Below are 16,581 nucleotides of genomic sequence, written 5' to 3'. Positions count from 1 at the left end.
CCCCCTGTGCATACGGTGACAGAGTCTAAACGCCATCCAGGGCCACGACATGAGACGGGACGTGTGAAATCATAATGCGACCAACCAAGAACATACCATCACCGTGAGCGTCGGCACGAGGCACTTGCGTCACTTGGCTCTTCAGCCGCCATCGTCGCCACAATGCCGTGGTAATAGGCAATCGCACACAAAACACCGCAAACGCCTATGACCAGCTTTGCCACACCTTGTGACGTGATCGCGCGCATCCGGAATGATACCATACCAGAGACAGCGCGTACTTGTTGGTCACCAACATCCGAACATATCCATGCACGTGTTCCCTCAGTGCCATGCTCGGGGTGGGCGCTGGTGTCACATCGATCATAGGTCAGGCGACCACTGGCCGCCGGCGCCGGGGCGCGACCCTCAGCAAGCCGGTGGGGAAGGGGGGGGGGTCACGGGCACCAGACGGCGCTGCGCCTGCAGCGGCGGCCGTCAGAATGCGCAGGCACGTGGCGCCTGCGGAATTCCCCAACACGCGGAAGTAGCGAGCCGCGCCACAACTGCGGCGGCGGCGCCAAAGCGGGCGTGCCTGCGCGCCGGCGCGGGCGGGGTCGCGCGGTATCGGGCGTCACGCCCCGCGCGCGCCGCTCCTCTCACGGCGCCGCGGCCCGGCCGGCCGACCGCATACCCCGAGCGCCGGTCACACCGGCTATCGGGTGATCGACGGGCGACGCCGGCCGCCTGCTCTGATGCTCGCTCCGGAGCGCGTGGCACGCGCGCCGTAGTGACGTGCCGCGAGGGAGCACGGCCGACAGACCATCACGGAGCGGCGCGGGTGCGGGCGCGGGGGCGGGCTCGGCCGCTGGGGGCGGACTCGGCCGGTCCGCTCCCGCCCGCCGCTGTGACGACGGGCGATGACGGACAGCCGTCCGGCCTCGCCAGGACTGCACGCGGAGGCTGACCATCTCATCGGGCAGGTGCCGCAGCCCTCGCGGCAGAAAAGGCCGCGCCGGCGACCGGGACTCGGCGACGATCCACCGTGCAGTGCGCAGAACGCGGCCCGTGCGACTCCTGCCTGTCCCCGTGCCGATGCACCGGTCGCCGCACTTCGCGACATTTGTGCAAAAGCGTGCAGACGACCGAGCACAGCTGCTGCACGAGCGTCGGGAATGCGGCAGTTGTCGCCACACGCGCGCCTCACAAGTGCGACCGAGCCCATAAACAGGGCAGCGGAGCGACCCAGGGCCGCGCCACCCCACCCACCGACAGCCGTGCATCGGCAGCCCAAGGAAAATACCGAAACTGCACACGTCAACGAGCCATCAGGGCCTCGCCAGCCGTGAGCCGAAAACTCGGCCTGCCAATGCAGCCAGGGCGGCGCCGGCACTGCGCGGCGGCCGTCGGCCACTGACAGCTGCGGGCCGCTGCAAACCGTCGCCGGCGCCGCCGCGTCAGCAGGCGGGGCCGACCGTCCCTGGAGCCGGCGGCCGACGGACCGTCCACTGGAGCCGGCGGCGACGGACCGTCCACTGGAGCCGGCGGCCGACGGACCGTCCCTGGAGCCGGCAGGCCGACGGACCGTCCACTGGAGCCGGCCGACGGACCGTCCACTGGAGCCGGCAGCCGACGGACCGTCCACTGGAGCCGGCGGCCGACAGACCGTCCAATGGAGCCGGCGGCCGACGGACCGTCCAATGGAGCCGGCGGCCGACAGACCGTCCAATGGAGCCGGCGACCGACGGACCGTCCAATGGAGCCGGCGGCCGACAGACCGTCCAATGGAGCCGGCGGCCGACAGACCGTCCAATGGAGCCGGCGGCCGACAGACCGTCCAATGGAGCCGGCGGTCGACAGACCGTCCAATGGAGCCGGCGGTCGACGGACCGTCCGCCAAGCCGACGGCGGCTGCCGACCGGACAGACGGCCGCTACTGGTGCGGCCGTCGCGCCGCTCGCTGCAGGTGAAACGTCAGCCACCCGCGCGATATTGTTCACCAGCCGCGGGCTAAGAACCGACATCAAACGTTTTCACGCGAAGGCGCTGTACGATTACACGGGCGCGTGCACACGAGGACCAGCACGACGCGTTTTCTTCTGCAGGCACGGGCAATTCCTAACAGCACTGGAAAATCTGCAATGTTGATAGGCGTGGGTTTGCACCGTCATAAACAAGATGTACTGGGCGACCTTCTCCGTTTCATCGAAAACTTCCTCCACCTGAAGCCAGGAGACTTCGCTGTTCATGTCCCGATGTACTAACTGCAATGGTGGGACACGCGGGCACAACTGTATGCTGGACTAAGGACGGCAGTACAGTCCAGAATAGCCGCGTACTCTCAAGACAGCCACGCCACTTGCCTGCGTCACTGATGGCCATGGGGTGGCAATACTGTCACACAGTGACGCCCTAGCCAGGGTGTATTTGACAGATCGGCAGACCGCGTGTGTCCAGCCGCGGGCCGAGCTGTATCCAGCCCGCGGAGCCACCTCCGCGTATGTCCAGCCGCGGGCCGAGCTGTATCCAGCCCGCGGCGCCACCTCCGCGTGTGTCCAGCCGCGGGCCGAGCTGTGTCCAGCCCGCGGCGCCACCTCCGCGTATGTCCAGCCGCGGGCCGAGCTGTATCCAGCCCGCGGCGCCACCTTCGCGTATGTCCAGCCCCGGGCCGAGCTGAATCCAGCCCGCGGCGCCACCTCCGCATGTGTCTCCAACCGCAGGCCGAGCTGTATCCAGCCCGCGGCGTCACCTCCGCGTGTGTTCTGCCCCGGGCCGAGCTGTATCCAGCCCGCGGCGTCACCTCCGCGTATGTCCAGCCCCGGGCCGAGCTGTATCCAGCCCGCGGCGTCACCTCCGCGTGTGTTCTGCCCCGGGCCGAGCTGTATCCAGCCCGCGGCGTCACCTCCGCGTATGTCCAGCCCCGGGCCGAGCTGTGTCCAGCCCGCGGCGCCACCTCCGCGAGTGTCCAGCCGCGGGCCGAGCTGTGTCCAGCCCGCGGCGCCACCTCCGCGTGTGTCCAGCCGCGGGCCGAGCTGTGCGGCGGTGGCGCGGTGCGGCCGCAGCCACACCCTCGGGCTCGACGCGACGCGGCCGGCGCCGCCCCGTCTGGCGCCCGACCGCGGTCGCCCGCTGCCGACATTGTCCACCTCACCGTGCAGCCGGCTAATGGCCGCGGCCGACGGCGCTGGAGACAGCACGTCTGTCCCGGGCAAACACAGCTGGCCGCCCGGCGAAACAAAGCCGGCAGGGGACGCCGTCGGCCACATGTGCCGCTTCTGCGGCGTCCGCGCCTGTACGGACGGGACGGCAGGCGGCCGCCGGCGGTGGACGCCGCCCGCCGCGTTTGAGCCCGGCCCCGGCCGGACGCGGCGCGGACGCCACGATTAGCAGTGTTCCCAGCGACGCCGAGAGGACGCGGACTGGCAAGCACTGACGCGGACTGACAAACACTGACGCGTCGATCGCCCTCTCGCTAATAAGTCACAAAGCATGACTGCGCGGTCAGTTTCTGCAGATGAGACAATAATACACATACGCACGCACGCACGCACGCACACGCATATACACACACACGCACACACACACGCACACGCACACACACACGCGCACACACACACGCACACGCACACCACACACGCGCGCACACACACACACCACACACACACACACACACACACACACACACACACACACACACCACACACACACACACACACACATATATATATATATATATATATATATATATATATATATATATATATATATATATATATAAATATGGACATTACCACGAGCCTGTTGCTACTGAGGTCCATTTACATACATGTGCCATTTGATGCAGTTTAAACACGAAACAAAGTCTAAGTTGCCCAGATCACTGGGTCCGGAGCCCACCACAGGTCGCTGGGTCGCCACCCCAGCGGAAGTTATTCCATGTGCACAAGTCGTGTGTATAGACGACGGTATCTTCACGGTGCTTCTTCCGTGGTGGAGCACACCGAACACTCGACACGATACACGAGCGGGAACTTCATCCTCCGTCGGAATTGGGTTGCGATGGCATCCGGGAGGCGCCTCGCTTGTTACGGAGTCTTCACTTCTCGGTTCCGCGAGCGCACACAACCCACGCGCTGCTGGCTGGTCCGCGAGTGACTCAGCGACTGACAGTATGCCGGGCCTCTCGTCCACAGCCAGCGAGAGCCGGCGCGCCTCATACCGGAGCCGGGGGCCCCGAGTACGCGGCCGTCTGCGGGGCGACGAGGCGGGGCTGGCATGCGCCGCCCGGGGCTCGGCTCCGGGTCAGGGGGTTGCCCTGCACGTGGCCGCCGCTGCGCCAGATTGGCGGGGTCGCAGGTGTCGGTGGGAGGTCGGCAGGCCGGGCTCGGCTCGGCTCGGCGGCGGCCGCCCCAGGGGCGTCGGCACGCGACGCGCCGGCTCGCGGAGGTCTGGCACGGGTCATGGCAGCCGCTCGCTCTGTGAACCGGCCAGGAGCGGCGCCGCCGACACACTGGGCTCCTCGAGGGAGCACCTAGTGTGGCGTCGATGCAGGGCAGCGGGGAAGTAGTCCGCAAACATCCCACTCTGAACCTCTATCTGACGCAATATATCCGTTAGGAATATGCGGTGCCTATAATGTCTGGAAATCTGACCACCTGGATACTGCATAAGCAAAAGACGAAACCTGAGGGGAGGAAAACAACCCGGCCAACCGAGCAGACAGGCCGACCTCCGGGCCTCGTCGTCATCGCGCAGGGCCGGGAAAACGTGGAATGCCTCTGTGTCAGACTGTTTACATCACGCACCTCGAGCCAGCTAGTGCAATCCACAACAACTAACCTTTCTGACACGTCGACACCTCCCCAGTCGTCAGCGCCTCCCTAACACCGGCCGGACTACCCGAGGACCCTCCACGCGCAGCGCCGACTCACGACTGGTCAAGTCCGTCGCGGTGGCGGCGGGCGGCCGGCGCCTCCCGAGCCCCAGGGCCGACGGCGCGCGGTCGCCTCACGCACGCGGCGCGGCGGCCGCTCGCGCCCGGGCGCCACCCGCGCCGCCGATCCGGCCAACGCGTATCGTAGCCGGGAAGGGTTGTGCCGGCAGGGAGGAGGGGACGGCGGGGGCGGGCGGCGGATGTCCATCCGATCTGTCATGTCCCGCTGGCGCCGGCCGACAGTGACACATGGACACACAGGACGTCAGCCGGCGGCCCCGCCGCGGGGCTGCCGGACCGCGCCCGGTAATCCTTGCCGGCGGAACGCGGGGGACCGCCGGCACGTCAACCCCGCCCCCGGCCATTGGTCGGGTGGGGGCCTCGGTGGTTCGGGGGCTGTGCGAGGGCCGGCGGAGGACCACCCGCGCCGGCCCCGCCCGCCGCCGGCTCATGGTGCACCTTCCCGACCGGATTCGCGTTTTTTTTGCACATTGCCCACACACCGACTTGCGTATTGAAGCAATCGGTGAAAACGGCTTTGGTGGGACAGTAATGTGCATCGACATGCCACGAACTGGGCGATTCAAACTGTGTTAAGCTCGCTGCAAGCGCGCAATGTTTGGCGTGTCTTAAAATGGCACCGCTTGCTCTTGGTCTTTTTATTTTTGCGTGCCGACCTGGAATTTTTTACTGTCAACATTGAGCCGTGCGCATATTCAAATATGCCGTAGACTTGGTAAGAGGGACGTGCCCCCAGTGACTACTATGCGTGCACACCCCCGCGCGGAACACTAGCTGACGCCAGGCAGTTGATTCGTTTCTAACGCAGCCGCAGTTCACACATAATCCACACGATCAATAAAAGAATACTGGCATTAATCTCTCAGCTCACTCACGCCAAAAAGCATGGCGCGAATAAAACACACCCCAGGCTTACTCTCCACTACGGAAGGCTCCAGCCGTCACAGAAGACAACTACCGCTGACAGCGTATCGCCATATAGAAATCATAAAAGTACACACATAATCTGTGGCAAGGTATCCAGTTCATACTCGATGCAAGCAGAAACCTGTTAACACTAGAATATGTTCTTTTCTACAGCACTTTCACGGCAAGTTTTGCCGAGACTCCTCACTGAGTCAATAAGCCGCATTGTGCTATCTCCAAAAATACATGAGAGAGTTGGATAAAGAATAGATGAACACGCTAGTATGTGACAACCATTCTTAAGAGCATGAATGGTGCATGCACGTATATATCTGTTTCACGAGCTGATTTGGGCCAAGGATGGACGTGCTTGCTTGCATTTGTCTTTTCCATTATTGACCTCATTTCGATCCGCCCTATTGAGCACCAAGAACACGTCTCACCTTTCTCGGACGAGGGGTCCAGTGGGAAGAACACTAGGGGCACATTGTATTTTCCCGGTCAGGGCCTAAGCGGCCATTCCGTTACAGTGCAGGGTGCGTGCCGGCTGCCAATCTGGCGAAGCAGGGGCTACATTGATCACTGCTTCACGCTGGAAGCCCCCTGAACCGGGCATTTGACACGGATAGACATGGGGCCCTCATTGACAAAAAAGACGCCGGCAAGGGAGCCGTTGTTGGACACAGTGGCACGGGTGTCGATTTGGATTCTTTTGTGAGGGCTCTGCCCTCCCCCTCATGCGTTAGGCCGCCAACGTTGGCTTGCCCCCCCCCCCCCCATATTTGGCTGGAATACTAAAAGAACGTGGGGAAAAGATGATCGTGACACAAAAACTACCTTCCTTGATCTTTCCGCGTGTTGGCGTCTCGTACCACTCTCATGACAAAAAGGCATGGATGTTCTCACCACAAGATACAAATTGTAACAGCTGAGCGGATAAACGATGCAATAAGCTTCACATACCCAGGGCCATAAGACACGCAATGGTTTGTGAGGCAAAATTGAAAAGTTCTGGAATATGGCAATGACCTAAGCCCTTCATGGCTAACCTCGCCCCCGCCCCCCACAACCAAAATGCGTGCCGCCTCCAATGACAGCCATAAAAGAGCGCCGTCGTCGGCCTGGGGTGGCCTCTGAAAGGGCACCGAGACACATGCGTCCAGTGCCTGCTCCCTGGATCCAATCCTGTATTGACTTCTATACCGCTTAAATTAAGTACTTTTATAAATCATACAAAGATTAAAAGCACTTATTGCGTTTAAAGAAAATAAATTGCGCTAAATCTGGTGGTAAAAAATGAGGGAGGGGAAGTTGTCGGACCTTCCGTTCGGCCCCCCCCCCTAAAACAAAAAATACAAAAATTGACACTCCTGCATTGTGGACACCTGACCGACACAGGGTCCTCACTGCTGCACAGACCCCGACCAATGTAAACAGCCGGCGCCAGCACTATCCCTGCTCAAATGGGTCCCCAGGGATCAGACGCGGGGCCCACCATTCGGTGTTGTTGGTCTCTGATCGAAATAAAGGCCCGCATTGTCCCAGGATGTCCCCAATCGGTCCCCAACCCCCAATCCCCTATCAGGAGGCCTTCTGACTGACATTTGGGGGCCCAGCCATGCGGGCCTGGGTCCTTTATATGACCTACAGCCACGCCTTCGTGCCCTCCAATCGGGCACTTGATCGTCGGTCCCGAGGGGCCATTCGGGCCAGTTCGTGGGCCCCTCGAACGTTGCCCTAGATCGACTGTGGGCTGCTTGCCAATACAAGACGCTTGCAAAGTGCTGTGGTCCCTAAACCGCGACAGGGGCCCCCTCATGGACTCAGGGGTCCGCACCGATTTGTATCGTGAGCCTCGGCCATGTCCCTAATTGTTGTTGTTGTTTATTGTTATCGTGGAACGCGTCGACTACAGTGGTCGTTTTGCGTGCTGAAATGGGCCCCAAACCTTCGATCTGACGCTGAAGTAATCTCGTGGCGAGTCTGCGACGCGACACGGCCGATAATCTTCCGCCACTGGGATGTGGTTTCGCAAAATGGGCTTGGGGGTTGAGTGGGACAAGGTAGCCCCAAATAAGCTCTAAAAAACCCGCGTTGAATTTAACTTCCAGATTTGACCCATTTTCTTCTCAACGTAATGAAGCTGGATTCCCAGCCAACTAAATATGAAACAACAGCCATGCTCTAATACGTTTCCTTCATGCGTCTCGGCGGAAGATGCTGTCGTTAGACATTATTATCAGTTAGCTCGGCGTCGATCTTTGAAATCAGGTTCCGGTGATCGACTCAGGATTGACGTTATCTGGCTTCAGACGTTCTGGGACGTGTACGGCTTCGCGAGTAAAGTGTGAAAGTTTAAATGCGAGACGGAAAGCTGCCACGGCCCCTCCCCCCCCCCCCCCCCCCCCCCGGCTGGTGGTCGCAACGCGTGGTGCAGGCTGCAACACAACGCTCCGTTAGGCATGTTCGACACGGAAAGTGCTGTTTTAGTGATCGCTGTCGGACGGCGAATAGCTTGGCCACGTTTTTGGTGCCAATATTTGACGATTTGTTTCCATTTTGCGATAAGATGCCGACGCAAAGTAACACAACTTGCTGCAATCCGTAGAACTCAAAACATCCCTGAATAATGCCAAAGCACTCACACAATAGCAAAAAACTAGACCAGTCAGAAATACAATCATTGTGCAGTGAAAAGTTTGCATCACGCATTTAAAAAAGTAAACACCACGAACATGACAAAAACAAAACATAATGTGACATGACAAAAACGTGACTAGCTGAGTCACCTGTACTCAGCTGAACATGCCATTGCAGTTTTAGTTTGCTTTGTTCCTTTTTACCTCTGAAACAATTACTAAAAAAACTTCTTTAGAGATGATGTCATGTTGATCTCCCATTTTGAATGTCATGCTAGTTCTTAGGCGCCAGAAGGCTGGAGGAGTCAATCTCACCGTTGGGGGGGGGGGGGGGATTAGACATTTGGGCACGGTAGAATAGCCCACTCAAAAACCACAAATCGACACCCGTGTACAACATTTGTAGTGGAAACATCACACGACACAGTAAACAAGCACGCTAACGTCACTGCCGCCGCCATGGTAGCGTCTGCTTGCGGTGCAGCGGCCCGTGAGTCGGAGACCTCAGCGGCCTCACGGGCGGCGCCTGCGGACACCGAGCTCGTGCCAACCAGCTGGAATGCTTTCCGACCGCCGTTCTCCCTTATGCGCGCGGCATTATACAACGCCGACACCTGGACAAGTTCTGTGGCGCTCCATACAAGCATGGCATTCGGCGACGACTGCCGCAGACCACCGCCAGACCTTCGGCATCGGCGACATCACGTGGCCACAACTGCGCGGTACAGAAATCCGCGGAAGAACACATGATGTCGCTCACCGTTATTTCCCACTTGACCTTTCGGGAAGGAGTAGAAATGTTCAGCGGGCAGTCCGGCGGGCCTCGTCCGGAAACGCCATCTCCCTACAGGGCGGCCTCGAGCGGATAATCTCCCGTGCGCCGGTTATCATCTCCGGTATCCTGTTTATCATCTCGAACTGCAGATAGCGTCCCGCCTAGCCACCCGAGCCATCATACAGAGTCTGGCCGTGTAAATGCCAGCGGCGGGTCAGGGCGCTCACGTGTGGCAACGTGACCCCAAGCAGGCCGGCTCAGTGTCCTCGGGACAATCTCCGGCCCAACGCACGTGACTCGAGCCACAGGCCTGTCCATGTGGTGTACGGAACCGAGCTATCTGAGAATAAACTATCAGTACGGGATAATTAAAGGGTGTGTCAGATGTTATACCTTACCGTCCGAATGAATAGCTGACAATGACACGCAAAGCTATGTCACTGTAGGCCCCACAAGCTTGCAGCCGGCATGAACGCCCCGCGACATTGTAAACTGATTGGCATTGGGTCGATGCAAGACAAGGAGTCCTTCTAATCCCCAAAAGAGCGTTTAGATGAAAAATCGTTAAAAGTGAAATTGTGCCACCTTGCTCTTCGCGTTCCGCCGTAATGGTATATTCTCAGACACCGTCATGGCGACAGGCCTACGGCGCCCGCCGCTCCCCACTCATAGTGTATGACGATGGGGACAAAATTGCGCGCCATTACTGCAGAAGTAATACAAAAAAAAAAGGTGAAAGGAAAGATATCGACTTCATCGTGGCGCATCCTTCGACATTTTACGCATCTGACTAAAACACTTCCGACGAACTCAAAAAGGATTCAAAAATGGCTGTTATGATGCTCTAGACTCATCGCACGTAGGGGGGGGGGGGGGGGATAGCGCGATAATCATCATCACGTCGAGATACGAAATAAGACCGGATGGCAATCAGGTGTACACACGTAATACAGTTAACAACTGCTGAGCATGACGACCGCCGTTTGCTGCATTCGACAGATGCCAGATAAGCGGCTGGTACAATAATGCCTCATATGGCATGTCATGCGATGGTCTCAGTATTCTCAGTACAGTACCCACGCCTTGGTGAGACTTCTGCAAACTGGGATGCAGCTCCACCCTAAGCATTGTGAAGCATTCACATCACGTTTAAAACAATGTCTAGCCGGAATAGGCACATCACGCGCAGAAGCCCTAACCCCTGTGCACAACACGTGGCTGCTGCGTTCCCACGCACGTGCGTAAGCCTCAAACTCATGCGTGCAAGCCTTCAGACTGCCGCACGTGCTTGGTCGCGTGAGACAGGCACCGACGAGAAAGGCTAGCTGCCTGAACCCCGAGGGGCGGATACAGGGCGACTCAGGTCTCATCAACTGCTCCCGGCGCGCTTCATTTCATCCCACGCAGGAGCTGCCCTCACACGTATGTCACGTGAAGCGTCACGTCTTACTTATGGCTTATGGTGTTGAAACGTCCAATAACTGAAAGCTAACGTGGGAGACTGTGCTACGAAGCCGGGACCGATAGATGTGTGGCACGTGCGCCGTCCCCGCGCCGCACGCGTGTCGGACCGGGATGACCAAGGTACCGTTTGAAGTGTGCTAAAGACCAGAAACTGTAGATAATTGTTATCAATTTGACCACTTTCATTTACATCCAAAATGTAATCATCGATACGCATGATGATTTCCAAACCGAGGATATGCGTTCAGAACCGGAATTTAAAAGGGTCGTACACGTTTCGGCTGCTGCTGCTTTGTTCTTCCACCCAGGGCCGGGCAGGTCGATACAACGCTTTGGGTTCCGAATCCTTTGCGTGTCGGAAGCAGCGAGCTAGCCGACTGAAATTCGGTCAGCGTCACGAAGATTATCAAAATGCACCCCATTTAGGGCGCTGAATTGTCAAAATGCTGGTGTAGTACACATATTCGACTTTGCCTCATTTCCTAGTGATCCAATGGCGGCTCGGGTGGTGTAGTGTAGTGCGGGGGCGGGATTGGATATTGACGGGAAAGCTTCCAAATCGGCTTCGGTCGAACCCAGCCGGCAGGGGCTGCGTCTTGCGCATGGTGTTTAAACACAGATTGGCACCCAGCTGGCATTGCCGCCAACATACAACTGCTGCACCGATAAAGTTTAGTGGAAAAACATAAAGCACACGCCAGCCGACGAGCAGTTATATTGCGATCCTGAAAGCTTCAGTGGCCGCTGCATGAAACGCTCTCTCTCTCTCTCTCTCCCCCTCTCCCTCCCTCTCTCCCCCCCCCTCTCCCCCTCCCCTCCTCTCCTCTCCCCCTCTCCCCTCCTCCCCTCCCCTCCCCCTCCCCTCTCTCTCTCTCTCTCTCTCTCTCTCTCCTCTCTCTCCTCTCTCTCTCTCTCTCCTCCTCTCTCTCTCCTCTCTCTCTCTCTCTCTCTCCTCTCTCCTCTCTCCTCTCTCTCTCCTCTCTCTCTCTCTCCTCCTCTCCTCCTCTCTCTCTCTCTCTCTTCCTCTCTCTCTCTCTCTCTCCTCTCTCTCTCTCTCTCTCTCTCTATTCGTCTCTCTCTCTCATCTCTCTCTCGTCTCTAGATTCGCTTACACGGCTCTCTCTTCGGGCCTGCGTATTGGCAGCCTTATGTAACACACACATCAAAAGAAGTGCATATCAATTTCCAATTTCCTCCATGCTGATATGCAGGCGCGACGCGCGTGGTCGTTTTTTAGTCGCCGGTCGGAGGCTGGCGGCAGCACGGTAATAAAATTCATCGTGACCAAAACCAATGTGCATCGCACTGGTTTTCCACCAGTCTATCGTGGAGCCAGGATGCTCTACAAATGCAAGCTAATGCATTAAAATGCCACTGCAGGAAGACGCTGCCGATTCCAAGAGAGTGCGTGGCACGTGCACATGTGCGGCGTCCCTGCACGTCACGCGCGTGCCTGACTGGGCAAGGACACGTGCCATCCGAGCCGCGCTCACGGCAGGAGGCTGGCGAAAGGTGAACGCTGTTCAGCCATCTGCATGACGTAGCTCCCGATAATTACTGCCAATCTCCGGAAGCGAAGGAGGGTGGTTGTGCACGTGACAGCGCCGCCCCCGTAAGCGCATCACTGGCTGCACATAAGGGATGGCTGTGTTTCTGAGGCGTACATCAGCGGTCGCCAAGCAGTGGGCTGGTTGCGGCCCAGTACCCAAGGCATATCGTGCCAGGGACACTGGCGTCGCGCCGTCAAGAACGGCGTATTCGCCAACAAAGAAATGCGTAACATTGGGTATCTTCGGGAACTGGCGCGAGTGTATCCACCAAAGCAAAGCGGACTAACCTGCCAGCTGCTTGGCTGAGAATGATCGGGTAGCGCTTGAGGTACTCTGAAACAGAACGAAGCAATATGGCGTCAACCACCGGACCAGCGCGGCCACAGCAGAAGTGTCGAGGACTCCTTTACAGCGACATACTTCAATGATTCACGTAAGCATCAACTAAAACATTAAGTAGCGCACTTCTCCCAAAGGATGTCACCGCAGTGCTCTATACCACACAATGACGCACGATATAAAAGCTCTGGAATAATTAATTAGTTCATTAGTGATGTCACTACGAACATGGACGCTTGACCGACTGCAATGTCTAAAGAACCGCATTGCACTCGGAACCTGAATTCAATCGATTTGGTAGCAAATACACAGTATTTAATAAATACACAAGATATAACAAATACAGAAGTTGAATAGGTCACTTAAATTAGGAACTTTGTTTTTGGTACCATCAAAAAGGGGTCTTATTCCACATGGTGCACTGCAAGGGAGCATGCCATTTCGTGTCGCAAACAGTGCTAGGAGCAACCTAGCTTTCTCAGAAAACAAGAATAGACCTCTTGTGTCATGCTACGCACGGCGTTATAAAAATATTTGAGATATCAGAGGTAGAGCCATGGTCCACGCTTGCACCAAGGAACCAAATATGTTGTTTCTTCACATATTAACTGCCATACCTTGCGCTTTAATGAAATGCTTTAAAAATGGCGTTACCCCGGTTTTGAAAATCAATGGTAGTTTTAAGCCTTTGACAAGAGACCATGACAATTTTACATAGGTAGTTCCGCTGACACGAATAAGCGCCGTCAAAACCAGGCATCGCATGTGAGATGCCAGAGGACCCCAGATGCGCCATACCTCTCGACGTGCTAGATAACGTGTAATACAAATGCAGAATTCCGTAAAACCAGGACAACTAGCAATTGACCTAACGCAAATGAAAATAGTCACAACGAAACCTGAGGCGAGAGGCCCGACTTCAATGCGCCCTCGACGACCTTGTGGGCCCGCAAAATGCGACCCTTACGTCCCTTTGACCGCATCGCGCATACAGACATTATAGCATTTGATAAGTTTTTACACGTCCGCCGAGGAAAAGTACAAGGGATTTGCGACCAGCCGCCGCGTCCACAGTAAAGCGACCCTTGGGTTGGCAAACAGTGTATTGCCTTGGTGCGCACACGTGAATGGAAATTGGCGTACAGACTTGACTTAGTTGGCACCTGCTACTTTGAAACGGTTATTTTTCATCCCTTGGGTAGATGAATTGCAACCAGACAGTGGAAAAACCACGCCCACAGCTTAAAATGAGTTGAAAAAAGAACAAGGGCCTGTGTGACCAATAATCCAGTGGTCAATTACAAGCTATGATCAGAGCGCACCAAAACACCAAAGCATGGCACAGATGCATGGGATGTTACATAGTTAATATAATGCACAACACAAACCACATACGCAATTTCGAAAAAACATCCCCACACTTTTTCAAATGACACGCATATCTGTGATCACCGAGTGCTGCGCTTTCGGACGGCGTGCTTCCCGTTCACCTGAAGATGCGGACCATTTTCAGCGGGCCGCGCAGCTCTGCAACCGTCACGGAGTGACGGCTACTCCGGCCGGCATGAAAAATACCCGGGGGCATGGCGCGACAAGAATTGAAACCGGTGCCTACCGCGTGAGGGGCTGCGGACGTTAGCGGCCGGCCGTCGGCCCTCCCGTGTGAGACTACGGGCGTCAGCGGCCGGCCGTCGGCCCCCCGTGTGGGGACTACGGACGTCAGCGCCCGGCCATCGGCCCCCCGCGTGAGGACTACGGACAGTCAGCGGCCCGGCCGTCGGCCTCCCCGTGTGAGGACTACGGACGTCAGCGGCCGGCCGTCGGCCCCCCCCCCGCGTGAAGGACTACGGACGTCAGCGTCCGGCCGTCGGCCTCCCGCGTGAGGACTGCGGACGTCAGCGCCCGGCCGTCGGCCTTCCGCTTGAGGACTACGGACGTCAGCGCCCGGCCGTCGGCCTCCCGCGTGAGGACTGCGGACGTCAGCGCCTGGCCGTCGGCCCTCCCGCATGAGGACTGCGGACGTCAGCGGCGTTCGTCGCGTTCCCGTGGTGACAGTGCTGCGATTTCATTGGGGGGGGTGGGGGGGTTGCAACGCTCAAACTTGCTGCTTATGGTAAGTGTTTCACGTAGTCGTTAAGAACGCCCCAATGGTGAATCAACAAAGAGTGTATCAGCCTTCCCCGTCCACTAGTGGCATTAGCCCAAATAGACATCAAAATTTTTGATTGTAACGGCAGAACAAGCCAAACTACAGAAGAACAGGAGCGGTAAAACCACAGCCACCAGCACTCCACATGCTGAATTGGTGCTACCATGGTCTGGTCACATGAAAAAGGTACTAACGAAAGTTTCGTTAGAATTTTGGTTCCCAATCGGTGGCCACACTTTTTTGTTCCCACCCCTATGCCATTCATATACCGGAAAGTTGCGTAATTATTGAGAATAGGAAATTTTGAAACCAAAACCGGTCTGATCAAACAACCATATCCAATTTAAGTTACTTGCTCCAGCCAGAGGAGCCATACCTCGAGCCCATGAGCAGGACACCCCGACGAAATTAGTAAATAATGAACTAAAAGCAATACCAAAAATTACAAATGGTAAAATGACAAGAGACTAACGCATCTTTAATGCACTGGAACGCAAACATGTGCCACTATTAAGCATCGAGCATAACAACCCGTCTACAACGGTTTGTGCCAGAGCCAGCAGCTCCGGAGCTGGAGCCAGCAGCTCCGGAAGCTGAAGCCAGCAACCTCTGCCAGTCTCACCTTGTTGAAGTCGCTCTGCAGCACTCGCTGCGGCCCGGCGGCCGGCTTATCCAGCGTCGGCTCCGAACACGACATGCGTGCTGCCATCTCCAGGTAAAGGTGCGAACTGCGGCGGCGCAGGTGCTGCCGCCCGGCGGTGGCCAGCGGCGGCTTGTCGTCGGCGGCCAGCGGCGGCAGCCGCTCATCGCCAGGAGTGCTGAGTGGCGACACGGTCGGCGACGGCGGTCGCCGGCCGCAGCGCTGCCGCGTCCGCGCCGGCTCCACCAGCTGCAGCGCCAGCGGTCGCCGCATGCCGCCGGCCACGCTGCCGTCCTCGGCCAGGCGGTGCATCTGCTCGGCGCTCTGCCAGTGGAGGGCCGCGGAGCCGGGGGCGGACGGCTCGCCCGGCTCCTCGGAGCGGGCGCGCAGCAGACGCCGCGCCGGCCGCCGCGACATGGAGGTGGTGGCCTCGCGCGTACCAGGCGGGCCAGCGACACGTTCAGGCCGGTCGGCAGGGTTTGCCGCGTGCTCGGGCGGCGCTCGCTCGCTCAGGTCCGACCAGGAGGACGCGCTGGAGGAGGCCGGGCTCGTCTGGGTGGCCACCGAGCGCGACCGCTCCGGCGCAGGAGACACCGAACGCGTGCCGTCGGTGTCGGGGAGGCCGGGCCAGAGCCGGCCGAACCTGACACGGAGCCGGGGGCCGTGGCCGGAGCCGGAGCCGGAGCCGGAGCCGGCCGGAGCCGGAGCGGTGCTGGCCGCTCAGTATGCTCGTCTCCACGCGGTGGAGGAAGTCGGACAGCTCGTCCGGTCGCTGTCGGAGGAAGGCCATGTCAGGTCGGCAGCGGAAGCCCTCGGAGGCGACATATAGCGAGTACACAGGCGTCGCGGCGACGCACAATGATACGGCGGTGCAGCTGGCGCCCCAGCAGCCAACAGCCAGCCACCGTCCGCCGATGGAGGGATAACGCGCAGGTGTTATAACGCACATCGGACGGCACGCCGCTGCTGCGACCTCCCACCCTCGTCACAACTGCTAGCGTGCCACCGGCGCGAGTGCTCAGGCGGTCTGTGTGCAGCGGCCAGCCCTGCCGGCCCGCTACTGTGTGCCGTCATGCTGCTCCGCCCAGGCCACACGGGGCTGAGAGGATCCCGCCCCCGTGCCGGTCGCCCGGACGTCGGCGCGAGGCCGGCCGCGGGGGAGGGGAAGGGGGGGGGGCTCGACCTG

At 58.5% G+C, this 16,581-nt stretch overlaps 1 protein-coding gene across 1 annotated transcript in view; it reads right to left on the bottom strand.

Moving 5' to 3' along the window:
* The window catches only part of LOC119107343 (stAR-related lipid transfer protein 13), a gene marked incomplete in the record, with an annotated part of 68,545 nt that extends 52,969 nt beyond the window's left edge, over nt 1–15,576 (bottom strand). Inside the window, 1 exon segment of the mRNA XM_037230769.1 lies at nt 15,378–15,576. Coding sequence (XP_037086664.1) covers nt 15,378–15,464 — 87 coding nt within the window.
* Nucleotides 15,577–16,581: the final 1,005 nt, after the last annotated feature.

The sequence above is a fragment of the Pollicipes pollicipes genome, unplaced genomic scaffold, assembly GCF_011947565.3.
Source record: "Pollicipes pollicipes isolate AB1234 unplaced genomic scaffold, Ppol_2.1 Scaffold_6686;HRSCAF=7923_pilon_pilon_pilon, whole genome shotgun sequence".
NCBI lineage: Eukaryota > Metazoa > Arthropoda > Thecostraca > Pollicipedomorpha > Pollicipedidae > Pollicipes > Pollicipes pollicipes.
Note: the sequence above shows the minus strand (reverse complement) of the source record. Positions and strands in the feature narration are given on the sequence as shown.